Source organism: Acinonyx jubatus, chromosome D2, assembly GCF_027475565.1.
Source record: "Acinonyx jubatus isolate Ajub_Pintada_27869175 chromosome D2, VMU_Ajub_asm_v1.0, whole genome shotgun sequence".
NCBI lineage: Eukaryota > Metazoa > Chordata > Mammalia > Carnivora > Felidae > Acinonyx > Acinonyx jubatus.
The window spans coordinates 58782429-58797390 of record NC_069393.1 but is presented as its reverse complement, the minus strand read 5'-3'; the positions used below and the strand labels follow the sequence as shown (position 1 = coordinate 58797390).

General features: G+C 47.0%; 1 protein-coding gene across 2 annotated transcripts in view; it reads left to right on the top strand.

Moving 5' to 3' along the window:
- The window catches only part of ARMH3 (armadillo like helical domain containing 3), a 174827-nt gene extending 160554 nt beyond the window's left edge, over positions 1-14273 (top strand). Inside the window, exons 25-26 of one of the 2 annotated variants that reach the window (XM_027062918.2) lie at positions 10180-10296; positions 12553-14273. In XM_027062918.2, the coding sequence (XP_026918719.1) occupies positions 10180-10296; positions 12553-12645 (210 nt within the window). In that variant the 3' untranslated portion in view covers positions 12646-14273. Of the gene's footprint in view, positions 1-1423; positions 3214-10179; positions 10297-12552 lie in introns of those variants that run through there. The other variant, XM_053207305.1, reaches the window with a different exon arrangement.
- The last annotated feature ends 689 nt before the right edge of the window (positions 14274-14962 follow it).

The window sequence follows — 14962 nt, the reverse complement described above, 5'->3', positions numbered from 1 at the left end:
TTCCCTTCTATTCTTGGGCCCAGATCCCAGCCTTACACTGATCATTTACACAGGCTCACCCTCAAATCTCTCAAAACAGCATGGAGAATTGAAACATGAAGCTCTTGTGTAGCTGGTATTTTGTCCTTTTAACTGGGTGCTTGATCACTCTGTTCCTTTTTGGCCATGTTTAGATGGATAAGCTTTGTCTTGTATGAGAAGAGTTTAAGCAGGCAGTGTCTGAAGGAAGTAAACCCTGTCCTCTCTGGGTACCAGTTAGTCTTGGAGCCCCTGAACCTAATTGTTTCTTCTCATCTTCTGAGGTGCAAATCTCTTAGTTACTGTATGCAAAGAAGTGCCAAAAATAACTCAGCAAGACTTTGAACCTGGCTATTCAAAGATCACAGTGTGTATCTGCCTAGATTGTTTTGGACAGTTATCTAATGAGTACCCTGCACAGTTGAGCTGAATTTGTGCAGTTGAAATCCATTGCTAAATTGAACACACCTCGAAAGGACATTCTAGAATGGATCAAACCTGATTTCTGAGAAATTGAAATTGTAGATTGTATGATTGGGAAGTAAAGTGACACTCTTTCCTACCCTTTTAACCTTTGGCCCATCTTTTGTGCAGGACTTATTTTCTCAGCATCAAGGTTGAACCTGAGCAGTCTGTCCCTCACGTGATGGGACCTGACGGAGCCTAAGCTGTCAGTGCCAGTCACAGACCTATCAGAGCTAATGGCCCTTGCTGTGGCTGCTGTCTCAGGGGCCCTACTACACTGGTGGACAATTTTGTACTTAGAATTAACTGGTGGCAGTGATACAAAGTGGAGGAAGGGTGGACAAAATAGAAGAGATCTTGGATAACTTATTTTCTCTCTTTTAAAAGGTGTGACACTGTTTCAACAGGGCCACTCAATCTCTGCTCAGATATGTAGCTGATTCCAAATCACACTTAGCACTGCTGGCTCCACCCAGTATGCACTTATGTCTGTGGATGTGTCCTTCCACTGTGGTTTATCTTGAGTCCCCATTTTGCTTATTAGCTCCTTAAAGGCAGGACTCGGCTCTGAGGGCTTTAGGAACCCTATGCGAATACTGAGAAGAGCGCTGGGTGTACTGTGATGGCCTGACTTTAATCTTACCATGTGACCTTGAGAAATTCCTTTCCTTTCTGGTTGGGCCTGAGTGCTACTAAATTAGTCCACAGGCGTGTTGAATGTTTCACTGCTTCTTAGGACTCTGTTAGGCATTGTGGAAAATCTATAATGTAACCCTGGGTCTCTTCCTCCAGGGTGCTAAGAATTCTGCTGTGACACAGTTTCCATAAGAAATCAGTGGTGGTAGTAGCATGTTTGCTTCTCCAGGAGAGGGCCTGCCACCCTACCTGTCTGCACCTACTAATGCATGAACTCTAAAGCAGTGTGTTCTTTCCACCATAGGAAATCCCTCTTTGAGGAGCCTGTAGAAGACACATCCCTTCCAGAAAGCGGGGGAGGAAAGAGTTTGCTAATTTATGGCAAGCCTTGGAATTTCAGGTTCTAAAAAGCAGTTATTTGTGGAGTTACATTAAAATGAAAGAGAATAATAATAATGAAGCACTCTCTGCGTATCAAGAAGTATGCTTGGCGCTTTGTATCTGTTGCCTTATTCAATCTGCACAACTAGCTCTGTCTAAAGAACATTATTATAACTTGCATTTTACAGTTGAGGAAACTGAAACTCACCCAGCTCTACCCTGCTAGTAAGTGGTAGACCTAGGATGAGTCCAGGCAGGCTGACTCTAGAGCCATACTCTTTTAAATTAACATACAGTGTTATGTTAGTTTCAGGTGTATAATATAGTGATCCAACAATTCCATACATTACTCAGTGCTCATCAAGATAAGCACACTCTTTGGGGCGCCTGGGTGGCTCAGTTGGTTAAGTGCCTGACTTCGGCTTAGGTCACGATCTTGTGGTTTGTGGGTTCAAGCCCCGCGTCGGGCTCTGTGCTGCTGACAGCTCAGAGCCTGGAGCCTGTTTCAGATTCTGTGTCTCCCTCTCTTTCTGCCTCTCCCCCGCTCATGCTCTGGCTCTCTCTCTCTCTCAAAAATAAACATTTAAATATGGCAATAATAAATAATAATAAAAAGATAAGTGCACTCTTTAATCTCCTTCACCTGTTTCACCCATCCGCCACCTCCCCTCTGGTAACCACTAGTTTGTTCTCTCTAGTTAAGAGTCTGTTTTGTGGTTTGTCTCTTTTCTTTTTTTCCTTTATCTGTTTCTTGTTTTGTTTCTTAAATTCCACATATGAGTGAAATAGAGCCGTACTTCTAACTATGTTATTTTAAAAATTATTAGCTGTTGGTTGAAACTCTTTTTCAGGGCCTAAGCACAGCTAGATCCAGTAGTGACCCACCAAGGTCTTTACTTGGAGAACATCTATGCAGTGCTTCTTGCTTAGCTAGCCTTGACTTTGAAGACTAAATGTGGATTATGGAGGAGGAAGAATTGTCTTTTTGCTTCTTTATTATCAGAATTCCACTTCCATGCAGTCCAACACCTGAGCAGAGCACCGCTTAACTGTAAGAGTGTCTCTGTGGGTTGTCCTTACACTGGTGAAATTGCAAGGTTAGGGACAGACTTTTATTGCTTCTGGGAGAAGAGAGTGTTGTCCCTCATTGGGAGACATGTCATCAGTTCTGGGGAAAGTCTGGTTTGGAGAAAGTAGGGGAAGGATGGGAGGCTAGATTAGCTCCTTCCAGAGAAAAATGAAGGATGTGACCTCCAATTTCTTTTCAGTCTCTTGCCAAAATTTACAGAGCATTACAGCCCTATGACAAATTCAGAAAAGGGAGTTAGGCAATGCCTTGAGTCAGTCATTCTCATTTTTTGAGGAAAGGGTATCTTCCGTTGAGTTTGAGGAAATTTACTGAGTAGAAGGAGAAAGGTTTCAGCCTGACTGGCTGAGAAGTACGGTGTTTGTGTTGTTCTTCCATAGACAATGAGAGAGAGAGCTCAGTCTGCATCTATCATAAAAATTGCCTGCAGGGGGGCCTGGGTGGCTCAGTTGGTTAGGTGCCCAACTCTTGATTTTAGCTCAGGTCATGATCTCACAATTGGTTGTGGGATCAAGTCCCCCTCTCCCCACCCCATCGGGCTCAGTGCTGAGCATGGAGCCTACTTGGGATTCTCTCTCTCTGCCCTTCCCCTGCTAGTGCGAGCACATGCATGTGTTCTCTCTCTCTCTCTCAAAATAAATAAATAAAATTAAAAAACTGTCTGCAGCTACTTGGCAGTTGCTCTCCGCTCTAGCAGCCCATTTGCCGCTGAGTGTTGTTGAAGACCTACTCTGCTCAGCACCATTTCTTTAGACATAAGACATTACAGTGGAGCAGGGAACAGTTTAGAGAGGTGGCATGGAGAGCAAACCTTTTTATTCAGACCTTCTTGGTTCTCTGAGCACCAAGATAGGTTTGTCCTAAGTCTGGAGCCATTGTGAAGGATGAACTTCATTTCCCAGTGGCTTGTGGTTCTTTCATTACTTCTCCATCGTCAGCTCATATAATAAGCAGTACCTGGTCAACTCCCTCTAACGGATGGGAAAGAGAAGCAAAGGCAATATGCAGGCTTATGGGTGGTGATGCTCATGTTTGTGGCTTCAGAGCTTGGATCTCTCAAGCTGTCTTTTCCTGCTTTGTGGGGGGAAAAAAATGGAGACAAAAAAAATCATATTCTCTAACTAGTGAATAAACATCTGAAATAGAGGAAATGGCCAGAGCCCAGTGGGAGAGATAGATGGAGATTATCATGAAAATCCTCTAAAAAGCCTTTATCATCTTTCGTCCTTATAATTACTTTATCTGTTTCAAATCGTCCAGAGATTAATTATCACCCAGAGATTAATTTTCCTATGATTAGGGGGTTTGGCAGGGTTAAAGCAGAAGACATGGAATTGGGAACAGAGTGGTTACAGTCTCAGAGAATGGAAGGTTGGCCTTGAGGTATGAGCATTCATTGCAGAGTGTATTCTGGGATGCCTGGCTGGCTCAGTCAGTGGAGCCTGCAACTCTTGATCTTGGGGTCATGAGTTCAACCCCCATGTTGGATATAGAGTTTACTTTAAAAAAAAAGGTCACACGGTAGGAGGCATTCATCTCCAGCCACCCCAAGCCTGGAGACCTCCTGACGGCTGCTGCCAAAGAAGCCCAGTGAAAAGGCCCCTGGGTAATCCAACTCTTGATTTTGACTCAGGTCATGATCTCGTGGTTTGTGAATTTGAGTCCTGCATTGGGCTCCACTCTGTGAGCTTGGGATTCTTTCTCTCTCTCTCTTCCCTCCCCTGCTTGTGCGTGTGCTCTCTCTCAAAATAAATAGATAAACTTTACAAAAAATAATAAAGATGTCCAGTTGAAGATTAAAGACCTTTGTATTTCAAGCTTCTCAATGAGTACTAAGTAATTAAAATAGCAACCAAATCTCGATTTTGCTGATAATGAGTTTGGAGTGGTCTGTACAGTTTTGGTGGTGGTTGACACCCAACTACAACAAGGCTGAGCAGGATCTTTGGCTTCTATTGGTGGAAATTGACATGCCCTGGAGCCCTGAGGGACCTGGTAATAATGAAAATTTAAACATCAAGCCAAGCTTTTCTCCAGGTTACAGCTCTCCACAGATCATGCTTCCCACTTCTTAGGAGTGAGCTTTGAATTCCTTGAATGCTCTGTGAAAGATTAAGTTTAGCCTGTAAACTAAGGAATGTGCCTCAGGTTAAACTAGCCTGCCAATACAGGAAGAACATTGGATTGGGAGTCAGAAAATTCTGTTGTCTAATCCCTGCTTTGTGTTTTTGGATAACTTACAATCTTTCTCGACATCTGTTTCTTCATCTGTGAAATGAGGGCCATGGATTAGGTAGGTGATTTCAAAGGTTCCTTCCAGAACTGTTATTTCTATGGTTCTGTCACCATGGTAACATTGGCAAAAAGAGGTAAGGTTGCCTTCCATATCACTATTCTTACATATTAATGATGATGCCAGACCTCCCAGCTGCCCTTCAGCCACCGCATTCATCTTATTTAAATACATCAAGTATTTTTTCTTTTTTTTAAATTTTTTTTCAAGTTTATTTATTTTGAGAGAGAGAGAGCGCGCACACACATACATGAGAGTACAAGCAGTAGACGGGCAGAGAGAGAGAGAGAGAGAGAGAGAATCCCAAGCAGCTTTGTGCTGTGAGCACAGAGCAGGGCTTGATCCTACTAACCATGAGATCATGACCTGAGCTGAGATCAGGAGTCTGACGCTTAACTGACTGAGCCACCCAGATACCCCTACATCAAGTATTTTCTATTTCCATTTCTTGTTTTGTTTCCGTCTCAATAGCCTTCATTCTTCTATTGGTGAGATCCTATCACTTATATTTTTGTGTTTATTTTATATATTATCTCTAATCTTCATAATATTCTAAGAAAATAGTATGATGATGACTATTTTAAGATGAAGAACCTAAAGCTTAGGTCAAGGTCCTATAAGTACTAAATGATGATGCCAAGATTTGACCCTAGGTTTCTATAATTCTGTAGCCTCTTTCTTCAACAAAACAAAACACCTTTTTTTTTTTTTAAGCTTATTTATTTTGAGAGAGAGCATGGGAGGAGCAGAGAGAGAGGGAGAGAGAATCCCAAGCAGTCTCCACACTGTCAGAGCAAAGCCCTGTGCAGGGCTGAAACTCAACAAATGGTGAGATCATGACCTGAGCCGAAATCGAGCATCAGATACTTACCTGACTGAGCCACCCAGGCACCCTTCTGTAGCCTCTTTCTGTTATATCCCACTGCAATCTTGATAGGTTCCATGTTTATTTCCTATTCTATAAAAAGTCTCTAAGTTTCTCTATTTGGAGAGAATAGTTTCTCTGTTCTCTATTTGTGGTTTCATCCTCATTTGGCAGCCTGGCTTTAGGGAAGGCCTGCATGTTGCCCTGGCTGGAAGTGGGCTGGTGGCAGCCTTACATACTCTCCCCAAATAGGTTATACTGTAGATGTCAGTTCAAATTGAGAAAGCAGTGAATACAAGTTTGCTGTCAGGTCATATCCTATTACTTAGTTGTCTGCTAATTCTCCTTCTGGGAATTCAGTCCATCAGAGATTTGAGACTAAGCAATTTTTCAGGCACAAGGCAAAGCCCTCTGACATCTAGATAGGAGAGCCATTTGCAAGAACTTTTCCATTGGTGATTCTCCTTTGCTGCTGTCTTTAGGCCAGAAGTTATTTCCCATTTCAAAGGCTCTGCTAAAAATATGGGGCACAGGCTACTGAATAGTCTTTAGGGAATGCCTATTGTACATGCTTGGAGAAGGGGTGTGTATGTATGTCTAAAACCTCATCAATTTTGAACTAACTTTGTGCACTGGGATCTCTCTCCTTCCTGATCCTGATATGGCCAAGAGCTTCACAACCTGTGTTATGCAAAACTGGCCTCTGTGGGCATCTCTGCTCAGTTTTTCTTTAATATAACCTGTATCCCCTTGCACCACACCAGGACTGTTAAGCAGTGGATACTGGACATTCTCTGACTTTTGGCTGATACATTACCTGTTACACTCAGGATAGTGGGGTCATTATGGAAAGCCTGCTTCATATGGAATAGAGAAATTAGGTTTCTTCTTCACCAGAATCTGAATAAAGATGTGCAAGGCCCTAGCTCCTGGTTTATGGTTAGAACTATCTGGGGATAAGAACTACCAAAATGCCTATTGTCACCAGAAATAACTTTTCATTGTAAAATTCGTAAGCACTTACTGACTATTCCTTATGTGCAAGACACTGGACAGTCATCTCATGTCATCCGTATATGAGCTTTCTACAGTTATAGTATAGATAGGATAAGAAAACTGAGGCTCAAAGAGATTAAGTGATGTATATCAGTTTACATAGCTTGCTAGTGGTTGATCTGGGACCAAAATGTCTCTCCGACCTTAAAGCCTATGTCAGGTGCTTTTCCTCCAGAGACTCCAGGGGAGGGGTTTAGGTTCACACCCCAGTCCCCAATCTGTTCTTCTCTCACCTGAGGCAAAGTGTTTCAAGGCAAAGAAGAGGGCATAGAATCTTTGAAACTGAGGCCGTTTGTGTCTTCCACTTAAATCCAGAAGATGTTCCTTTGTGGTGAAGAATTATTTATGCACATAGGCACTTTGGGTTAGTTCAAAATAGGTAAGTACTTCCTGGGCTGTGAAGACAGTTATTCTGGAGTCCCAGGAGCTGTCTAGGTAGCTGTATAGCTACTGGGATGACAGTGTTTCTATCAGTTGTTATGTTACTTTCAGGAATCAAAATGTTTATTCCATGTCCTTTTAGGAAGGTGAGTTCAAATTCTATTTTATAGAGAGAGACGGGTTGAGTCTCATTAGGTAAATTGAGATCCATAGTAAGAGTGAGATTCCCAGTTCAGTTCTCTATTAGGTCCCTTGCCAGCACCCAGGCTCCTGTCTACTGAGGGCCATATGTGGGGGTGTAAGGACTCCTTAGAGAACATGTGGCTTATCAGTGCTTTTCTGACTTTGAACCTGCCTGGAGCTAAAGTGGTGGACATGGTTCTAGGAAGCCTACAAGCCCAGCAGCTGATGAAAGAAAGTGGGCTTGCACTTGGGAAATAGACTGTTACCTGATGGATTGGGGAGAGACCTCAGCCTAGGAGGTACCTTTGGAATGGCCAGGAGCCAGAGACTGAAGCTGCAAATTGTAAAACCTAAGGTCTTTAGACAGAAGCAGTCTGGAAGATTGTCTTCTGCCTCATTGCTGCCCTCTGCCACGTCCCAGGCCAGTGTGGAGTGTGAGGCCCAAATGGGACATGTTCCTAATGTCTGAAGCTCCAGAAAGCGAAGTCACAGAATAGGAAGTAGCCCTAATGTTCCAAAGTCCCAAATGGACTGGAGTCCAGACTTGAACTTAGAATATCTTCTTCTCTTGGAAATCTAAGAGAGGGCAGGAGATGGCAGAGGCTGGGTGAACTGAAGGGCAGCTTGCCTTGAATAAAAAAGAAAGAAAGGAAGGAAGGTCTGGACAAGAGGAGAGCTGAGATCATGCACGGAGTCCAGCCAGGCCTTTGGTTTCCTTCCAAGGAGCTGATAGCTCCAAGGCCTTCTCTGTTTTGCCTTCCTTTAAGAAACAGAACTGAGTTCTTCTGCCAAAAGCCAACTTTGTTGGGAATGAAAAATATCTGTTTTTAGAACTTCCACTTGGCCATGGCAAGGGGAGAAAGCCCAGGGATCAAGGCAGCATTGCCTGAGGCCTGAGGCTCTCAGGATGTAGCATCTCTGACAGGCTGCACCTTCTCAAAATTCGCTTTAGCATAGTATTTGTCTTACCTGATACCCCTTAGGGAAGACTGAGCCCAGGATACTGGCTCATAGGCATTGCTGAGGCTGCCCAGAGTTCAGGGTTAGAGAAAGCATGTAATACTCTGTTCCACCTGGTTCCTGGGGGCCCAGTTCCATCTTGGAGTTTTGCTTTTTACGGGGTTTTGAGCCATTCACTTCTGAGCCAAGACCTTGTCTATAGATATTTTAGCTACAAGCACAGCCCACATGCATGAGAGGGCTGGATTACTTTGTGAGTGACAGCCATTGCTGAGTACTGGTCCTCCTGCTGACAGAGCTGATAAATGGAATTAGAAGCAAAGGAGCCAGCCCCTACTAGGGTATGTGGGACACAGCCAGGCAGAGTGACCTTGAGGAGCTGGGTGTCTGGAGGGAAGGACACTGAGCCTGGAGCCTAGGCTAGACGTTTGCCCTAGCTGTCCGTCCCCCCACCAAACTTGAGGACACAAGCCCTCCTTGTGTTCTCCATCTGTACTCTCCCCTCAGAATTTGTTGGCAGGCAGAAGTGTTTTCTACCAAGTGACATGTGCCCTGGCACAAGATTGAATTGGTGAGAACTGCCCAGAGGTACTTTTGTCCCCCTCAGGAGGCCATCCTCAGTCCCTCTGACCAGTCCTGATTCTAGCTTATTCTCTTCACCCTGCCCTACCTTCTGTTAGAATTAAGTCTTGGGGCACCAGCGTGGCTCAGTTGGTTAAGCATCTGACTTTTGATCTAAGCTCAGGTCATGATCTCACTGTTTGGGAGATCAAGCCCCAAGTTGGGCTCTGTGTTGACAACACAGAGCCTGCTTAGGATTCTCTCTCTCTGTGTGTGTCTCTCTCTGTCTCTCTCTAGATAGATAGATAGATAGATAGATAGATAGATAGATAGATAGATAGATAGATAGAATTAAGCCTCACTCATTCCTCCCAAGCTCCTTACTGAGCTGGGAGCTCTTCATGATGTCATAGACTTCTGTCAGGTCAAGTTGCAAAATAGCTACCACCCAGATTACCACAGTGAACAGTCATTCCATCTCCTGGTCTCTCCTTTCTGCCCAGCTCCTTTCTAACTTAAATGGTGTGCCTTTCCCCCTGGTTGTCCTTGGCTTTGATTCATGGTCTTATCAACTGAAGTCCTACCAGAACTTCCTTTGGAAGCACTGAGATCCAAGGTTCCTGGAGTCCGTGGAGGTCTGAATCCACCCCACCCCCATAGAAAGTAAGAGAAAGGGGAGAGACCCCTCATCAGAACAAAACATGCACTTAGCTCTAGCTTAGTCAAGAAAGTGTCCCCTACATCACAAAGCTGGGAGGCCCAAAAGTTCGATCCAGGCAGTGGATAGGAAGACAGTTGGCACTGAGAGATGAAAACAAGCGGCAGATGGTGCTGAGGAACATCCCGGGACTGAAGAAATGTGGTTCCCAGAAAGGGAAAAGGAAGGAGATATTGGCAAAATCTTACTCAGCAACTGTGACAGCCTAGCCAAAGAAAGCTGCAGGATATGGCTGAGAACACATTTATGGTTTGGGGATGTTGCTGAGCTCAGACACTCACTCTTCTGTCACCTCTTCTCGTGCTCTTTTACCATACCCAGAGTAAACAGCCCTGGTGTCCAGAATGGATGGGTCAGGAAAAGCCAGGAATAGAAGAGGTTAGAAAATGGTCCCAGAAACCTGAGGAATTGCTCCGTGACCAGGCTTTTTTCTGGGTGATAAGTAGTAAGCATGGTCTCTTAGAGGTGTCGCCCCAGCTTGAATCCAACCCAGCAGGGCAGCAAGAGGGGCCTGGGGACCAAGTGACCTAGGGTTTGAATGGCCTAAGCCCTGCCTGGCCTTTGACCTCCTGCAGGTGCTGGAGGTAGTACGAGCCAACTATGACACGCTCACACTGAAGCTGCAGGATGGCCTGGACCAGTATGAGCGCTATTCGGAGCAGCACAAGGAAGCTGCCTTCTTCAAGGAGCTGGTGAGTCTGCCCCGCCTCCACCTCTGCCTGTGTCTCCTGAGGGCCCTTTCCCAGCCGGTGCGTTGTACTGTGCAAGTGGGCATCTAAGGAAACAACCACAGTTTGCCAAAGGCTGATGAAATAAGACTTGAGGAGTCTACTGGGATTGGGTGTGTGAATTGTCTCCTGAAGCAGCCCAGGACCAGGCAGTGAGAGAAGATATTCCCCGGGGTACTGGTGCCAGGCGGGGAAGTGTGAGAAGCCTGAGGCAGCATTGCCCATCTCTCTTCTGCAGCCATGGAGACGGCCCTTGCACAGCTCCAGCTGGGCCTGGGGTTTGACGTGTGTTCCCAGTGGCAGCTCTGGCTCATTACCCCGTATCCTGTCTTCCAGCAGCTAATGAGAGTCATTGATTCTTCTCCTCCTTATGCAATCACTTCTTCCTAAATTCCTAACTGGCTCCTGGTCTGACTGCCCTTCCGATCTAGTTCTCCAGTCTTCACTCCTCACCCCACGCCCCCCTTTCCCATCACTCAGCCTCCTGCAGCCCCTACCCCTGGCCACCTGGAGTCAGTGAGCATTTGCTCTGCCTCCTACTAGTCTCCCAGTCAGCCCTGCCACAGAACTGGGCTCTCCCCGTTGATGGTCTCTCTGCTGCCCTGTGCCTAGAGCTGCTCTCAGGAAGAGCGAAGCCTGCCAATCTCAATCCTGCCGCGCCCACCCCCCACCCCCCCCCCCCCGCCCCTCCAGCCTGGGTGTACACAAATGTGGCTGTGAGTTGAGACCAGAGCACGCTATACTTCTTCCCATAGCCTCAGCCCTCGCACTGCTGGGACAGAACTCCCCTCAGCCCAGCTTTTACTTCCCTATGCCAAGTTTATGATGAAGGTGCTGGGTTGTAGATTATCTGTCTTATGCTGAACACAGCCCTGCTCTGACCCTGACATGAGATTCCTGAGATTTTGGACTTCCCCAGGGTGAGGGAGATCTGCTCTGGAAGTGAGTGAGTTGGGAGCAGGGAAACAATTGATATAAAGAGATAGCAGAGTCGAGTATGTTTATGGGGTCAAGTATATTTATGGCAAGTCTTTAAGTTGTTGTGGGGGGATTACTGGGGGCCCAGACTTCACAAAGAGAGTAAGTAATTGGAGAGGAAAAGATTGTGGAGGAGTTAGGGGAGCTCTCTTGGTACTAGCCTCTACCTGACTCAGTTCTCCTTATATCTCTACCTCTAGCACCAGGGAGCAAAGAGGGTCTGGTTGGGCTTGGAGGTAATGAGTTTGAGCAGCCCGCTGTTTGCCGTGCTGCCCTTGCCTCTGCCTCCTGCCTGATGACTTCATTATGTTTCCCATAGCTAAGCAGAAATTGAAGGAAAGCTCCCTGGTCTTTGGGGCCCAGGATAGATACACATGCTTTTTCTCCTCCTTCTCCCACTTTGTCTCTTAAACAACATTCACTTCTGTTGCCCATGAACAGCACTCCTTCCAGAGTGTGCTGGATTCCTCCCAGAACCCAGTCAGAGTAGAGAGTTTGGCCCTTTGACCCCTTCTCCACAGTCCTTTCCCCCACTGACAGAGGCAACACTTCCTGCAAGGCTCTCCATCTATGGGGAGAAAGCATGAAGGGAGTAGTGGGGACACAACAGGGATATGCCCCAGACTTCCCTTTAAAGCAGGGGGCTTCTCTGTGGTATGGAAAGAGTTCTGGACTCAGAGTTGAGAAACCTGGGTCCTGCTTCCAAGCCTGGGACTCACAAGCTGTATGACCTGCTCCTCTTCATTGGCCTCTGGATCGTACTCCTGCCCTCTATGCCAGACAGGGGCTGTGTCTCCAGGTGTTCTTTCCAACCCAGGAAAGTAGATAAATACAGAGAGAGAGTGAGGAGATCAGAAATGCATTCCCTGGCCTCATTTTCTCCTCCTCTATCAGACCACTGACCAGACCAGTCTCCCACTGCATGGCCGAGGCAAGGACAAAGGCCTGCCCTCACCCTCCTTCCCTGTCTGTGCTTACTTCTGCCTCTTCAGGTGCCCACATGTACTCTTCTCACATCTGCCTCTCAGCCCTGCTTTTCTTCTGCTTATCAGCTTATCACTGAACTATTTGCTCACTTGCCTGCAGGGATGATAGCTGTTAAGGGTTCATTTCCTAAGAGAGAAACTTCTAGCATTGCATCTCGGCCTTGTCCCTCAGGCACTGCCCTCTGTTGTTTGTAACCAACTCTCTCCTTGTTTTCTCTCTGCCTGTGCCCTCTTACCTTCCCCCACCCTTTCCCAGGTTCGATCCATTAGCACCAACGTCAGGAGAAATCTGGCCTTCCACACACTCAGCCAGGAAGTCCTGCTCAAGGAGTTCTCCACTATCTCCTGAGGCCACATGAATCTGAGCAGCTGCTGACTGCCCTTACCCATGAGCCTCCCGGGCTGGAGGGGGACTGAGGGGAGAGGGCCGTCCCCTAGGTTGGAGAATTACACAGATACCGAGTTCTCTCGGTGAAGGCCACGCTTCAGTGGAGCTTGGACAGCAGGGGCCAGGAGGGGCAAACCAGGGATAATCGAATCTTATTTGGGGAGGGATTGGGGGGGGCACAGGGAGAAGCCTTCAAGAATGTGGGGACTTCCAGCATGGGAAGCTGGACAACCCCTCACATTTCAATTGAGATTACAAGTTGTGGCTGCTGACTGATTTTCAGGGGTTGTTGGGGCAAGTCTTAGGGTGAGGCCAGCATCCTGAGGATCAGTGGCTGTCCGAGGCTTCTGAAAACAGACTAACTCTCAGATGTAGATGGAGCCAGTTTTGCTTTCTTTGGGCCTGGAACTGAGCTGAGCTTGAAATCTGTGTCCCCTGCCCCTGATGGTGCACTGTCCAGTCGTGAGGACCCTTAGCTCAGCTCAAGGTAGGGTGGGAATTGAGGACCTTTTTCTACCTTCTCCATCTGGGAGACTGGAGATTAGAATCTGCCCAATGCCCTGCTGTCCAGCCACCACTTTCTGGATTTGATTCTTGGCACCAAGAGTGCCTGTTAGCTTTCCCCTGCCTTCCAACCCGTTGACTCCTCAGCACTATAGGGTCACAACCTGAGCTTTTAATTTTCAATCTGGTTTAAACTGTCTTTAGGGTGTGTGTGTGTGAAATAAACATTGACAGGTTTTCTGGAGCCCTCAGGTGCCTACTTTGCTGGTTCCCTTTCCAGCAGCCTCCCCACCTCCCCAGTCACCTTCTCCTCTGGGAGCCTCTCCTGCCTCTGCTGAGCTCCCCTCCACGTGTTCCACCCCCTCACCCGGCTGTTGTTTACATCCAGCCTGCCTAAGAATTTCCTCTAGGGAGGAATCTGTTCCTGCTGTGGTCTGGTGCCTGGAAGGGAGAGAACTTGCTGGGGCGCAGGGTGCCCTCCATCTGAAAGGGGCCAGGTGCGCATCATGGAGAGGCCATTCTATCTATTCTGGGCAGAGCCACAGGCCAGTCTCCTGGCCTTTGGGAAGTTGGCCCATGGTTCCTCCTCTGGACAGACTCCATGGAACTTCTGTAGGCTTTCCCTACCCCACAGCTGCCTTCAAAATAGCTGCTGGTCTGAGATTCCCCTCCCCCCCCCCCCACTCCCACCTTCTAAAGCACTTTCTAAACCTCTCAGGCTGGCAGGACACAAGCACCATAAGAAGACTCTGGGAGTAAGGGCATGAAACGAGCAGTGAGAGCAGGTCTGGGACCTCCCTGGCTGCTATTCCACTTAGCTTCAAATCTCTTTAGGATACTTGCCTTCCCTGGGCACAGAGTTCTGGCTCCAACATTGAGCAGATGTGCACTAGTTCCAGAGGATCCACCAGCATGCTGCCATGTATAGATGCAGATTCCTAAGAGATCAGGGGCTGGGTCATCTGATCACTAGATGGGTAGCTCAGCCTGGGGCGTTTAGTGTTCTCCACAGTGAAAAACCCCGGAGGAGTTGGAGCTGGAAGCTGGTAGCGAGTTGGAGTTATTAAAAACTGATTTGTATGGGAGTCTTTTTAGTGTCTTTTGTTTGTTTTTCTTCATCTCTGTTAACTCAGAACTCATTTCCCAAAGACGGGGTTAAGGTGATCTCCCAGGTGCTGCTCCCATTTGGCTAGGGGACCCTTACCTATCCTCACTCTCCTCCTAAGTCTCCTGGCTCTAGTAGAAGCCACTTAGGTTCAGACAGGTGTAGCCTCCCTTGCCTTCATTGCTTATGGATTCCTTGCCTATGAAATGAACAAGGGCATGAAGCAGTAGTGAAGGACTCCTTGCCTTCCATTGTAGAAGCCCATCTCTTGGCCCATTTACATATACCTGTTCTAAGAACTCCAAATGGGAATCCCATCATCTCCTAGAATTCAACTACAAAAGGAGCTGCCCATGTCTGTCCATGCCCCAGCAGCTATGCTGTGTCCTCCGGAGGACCCTCCGGAGCAGGAGAGAACTAGAAGCAGGGCATTGCTCCCAAAGACCATCCTTCTTTTAGCTGCTTATCCCCCTCTCACGCCTGAACTCCTACCACAATTCCTGCTGAGTTAATTGAATCAAGTGCTTGGAAATTAAATCCGATTGAAGACATTAAACGTGCTGGGGTCACTTTAGCTGAAGCTTTCAGTCTCAGTAGGTCATCCCTCCAGAGAAGCCATTGGGCAGAGAGGAGGATACACGGGACACTGCCACCACACCACCCAGACCC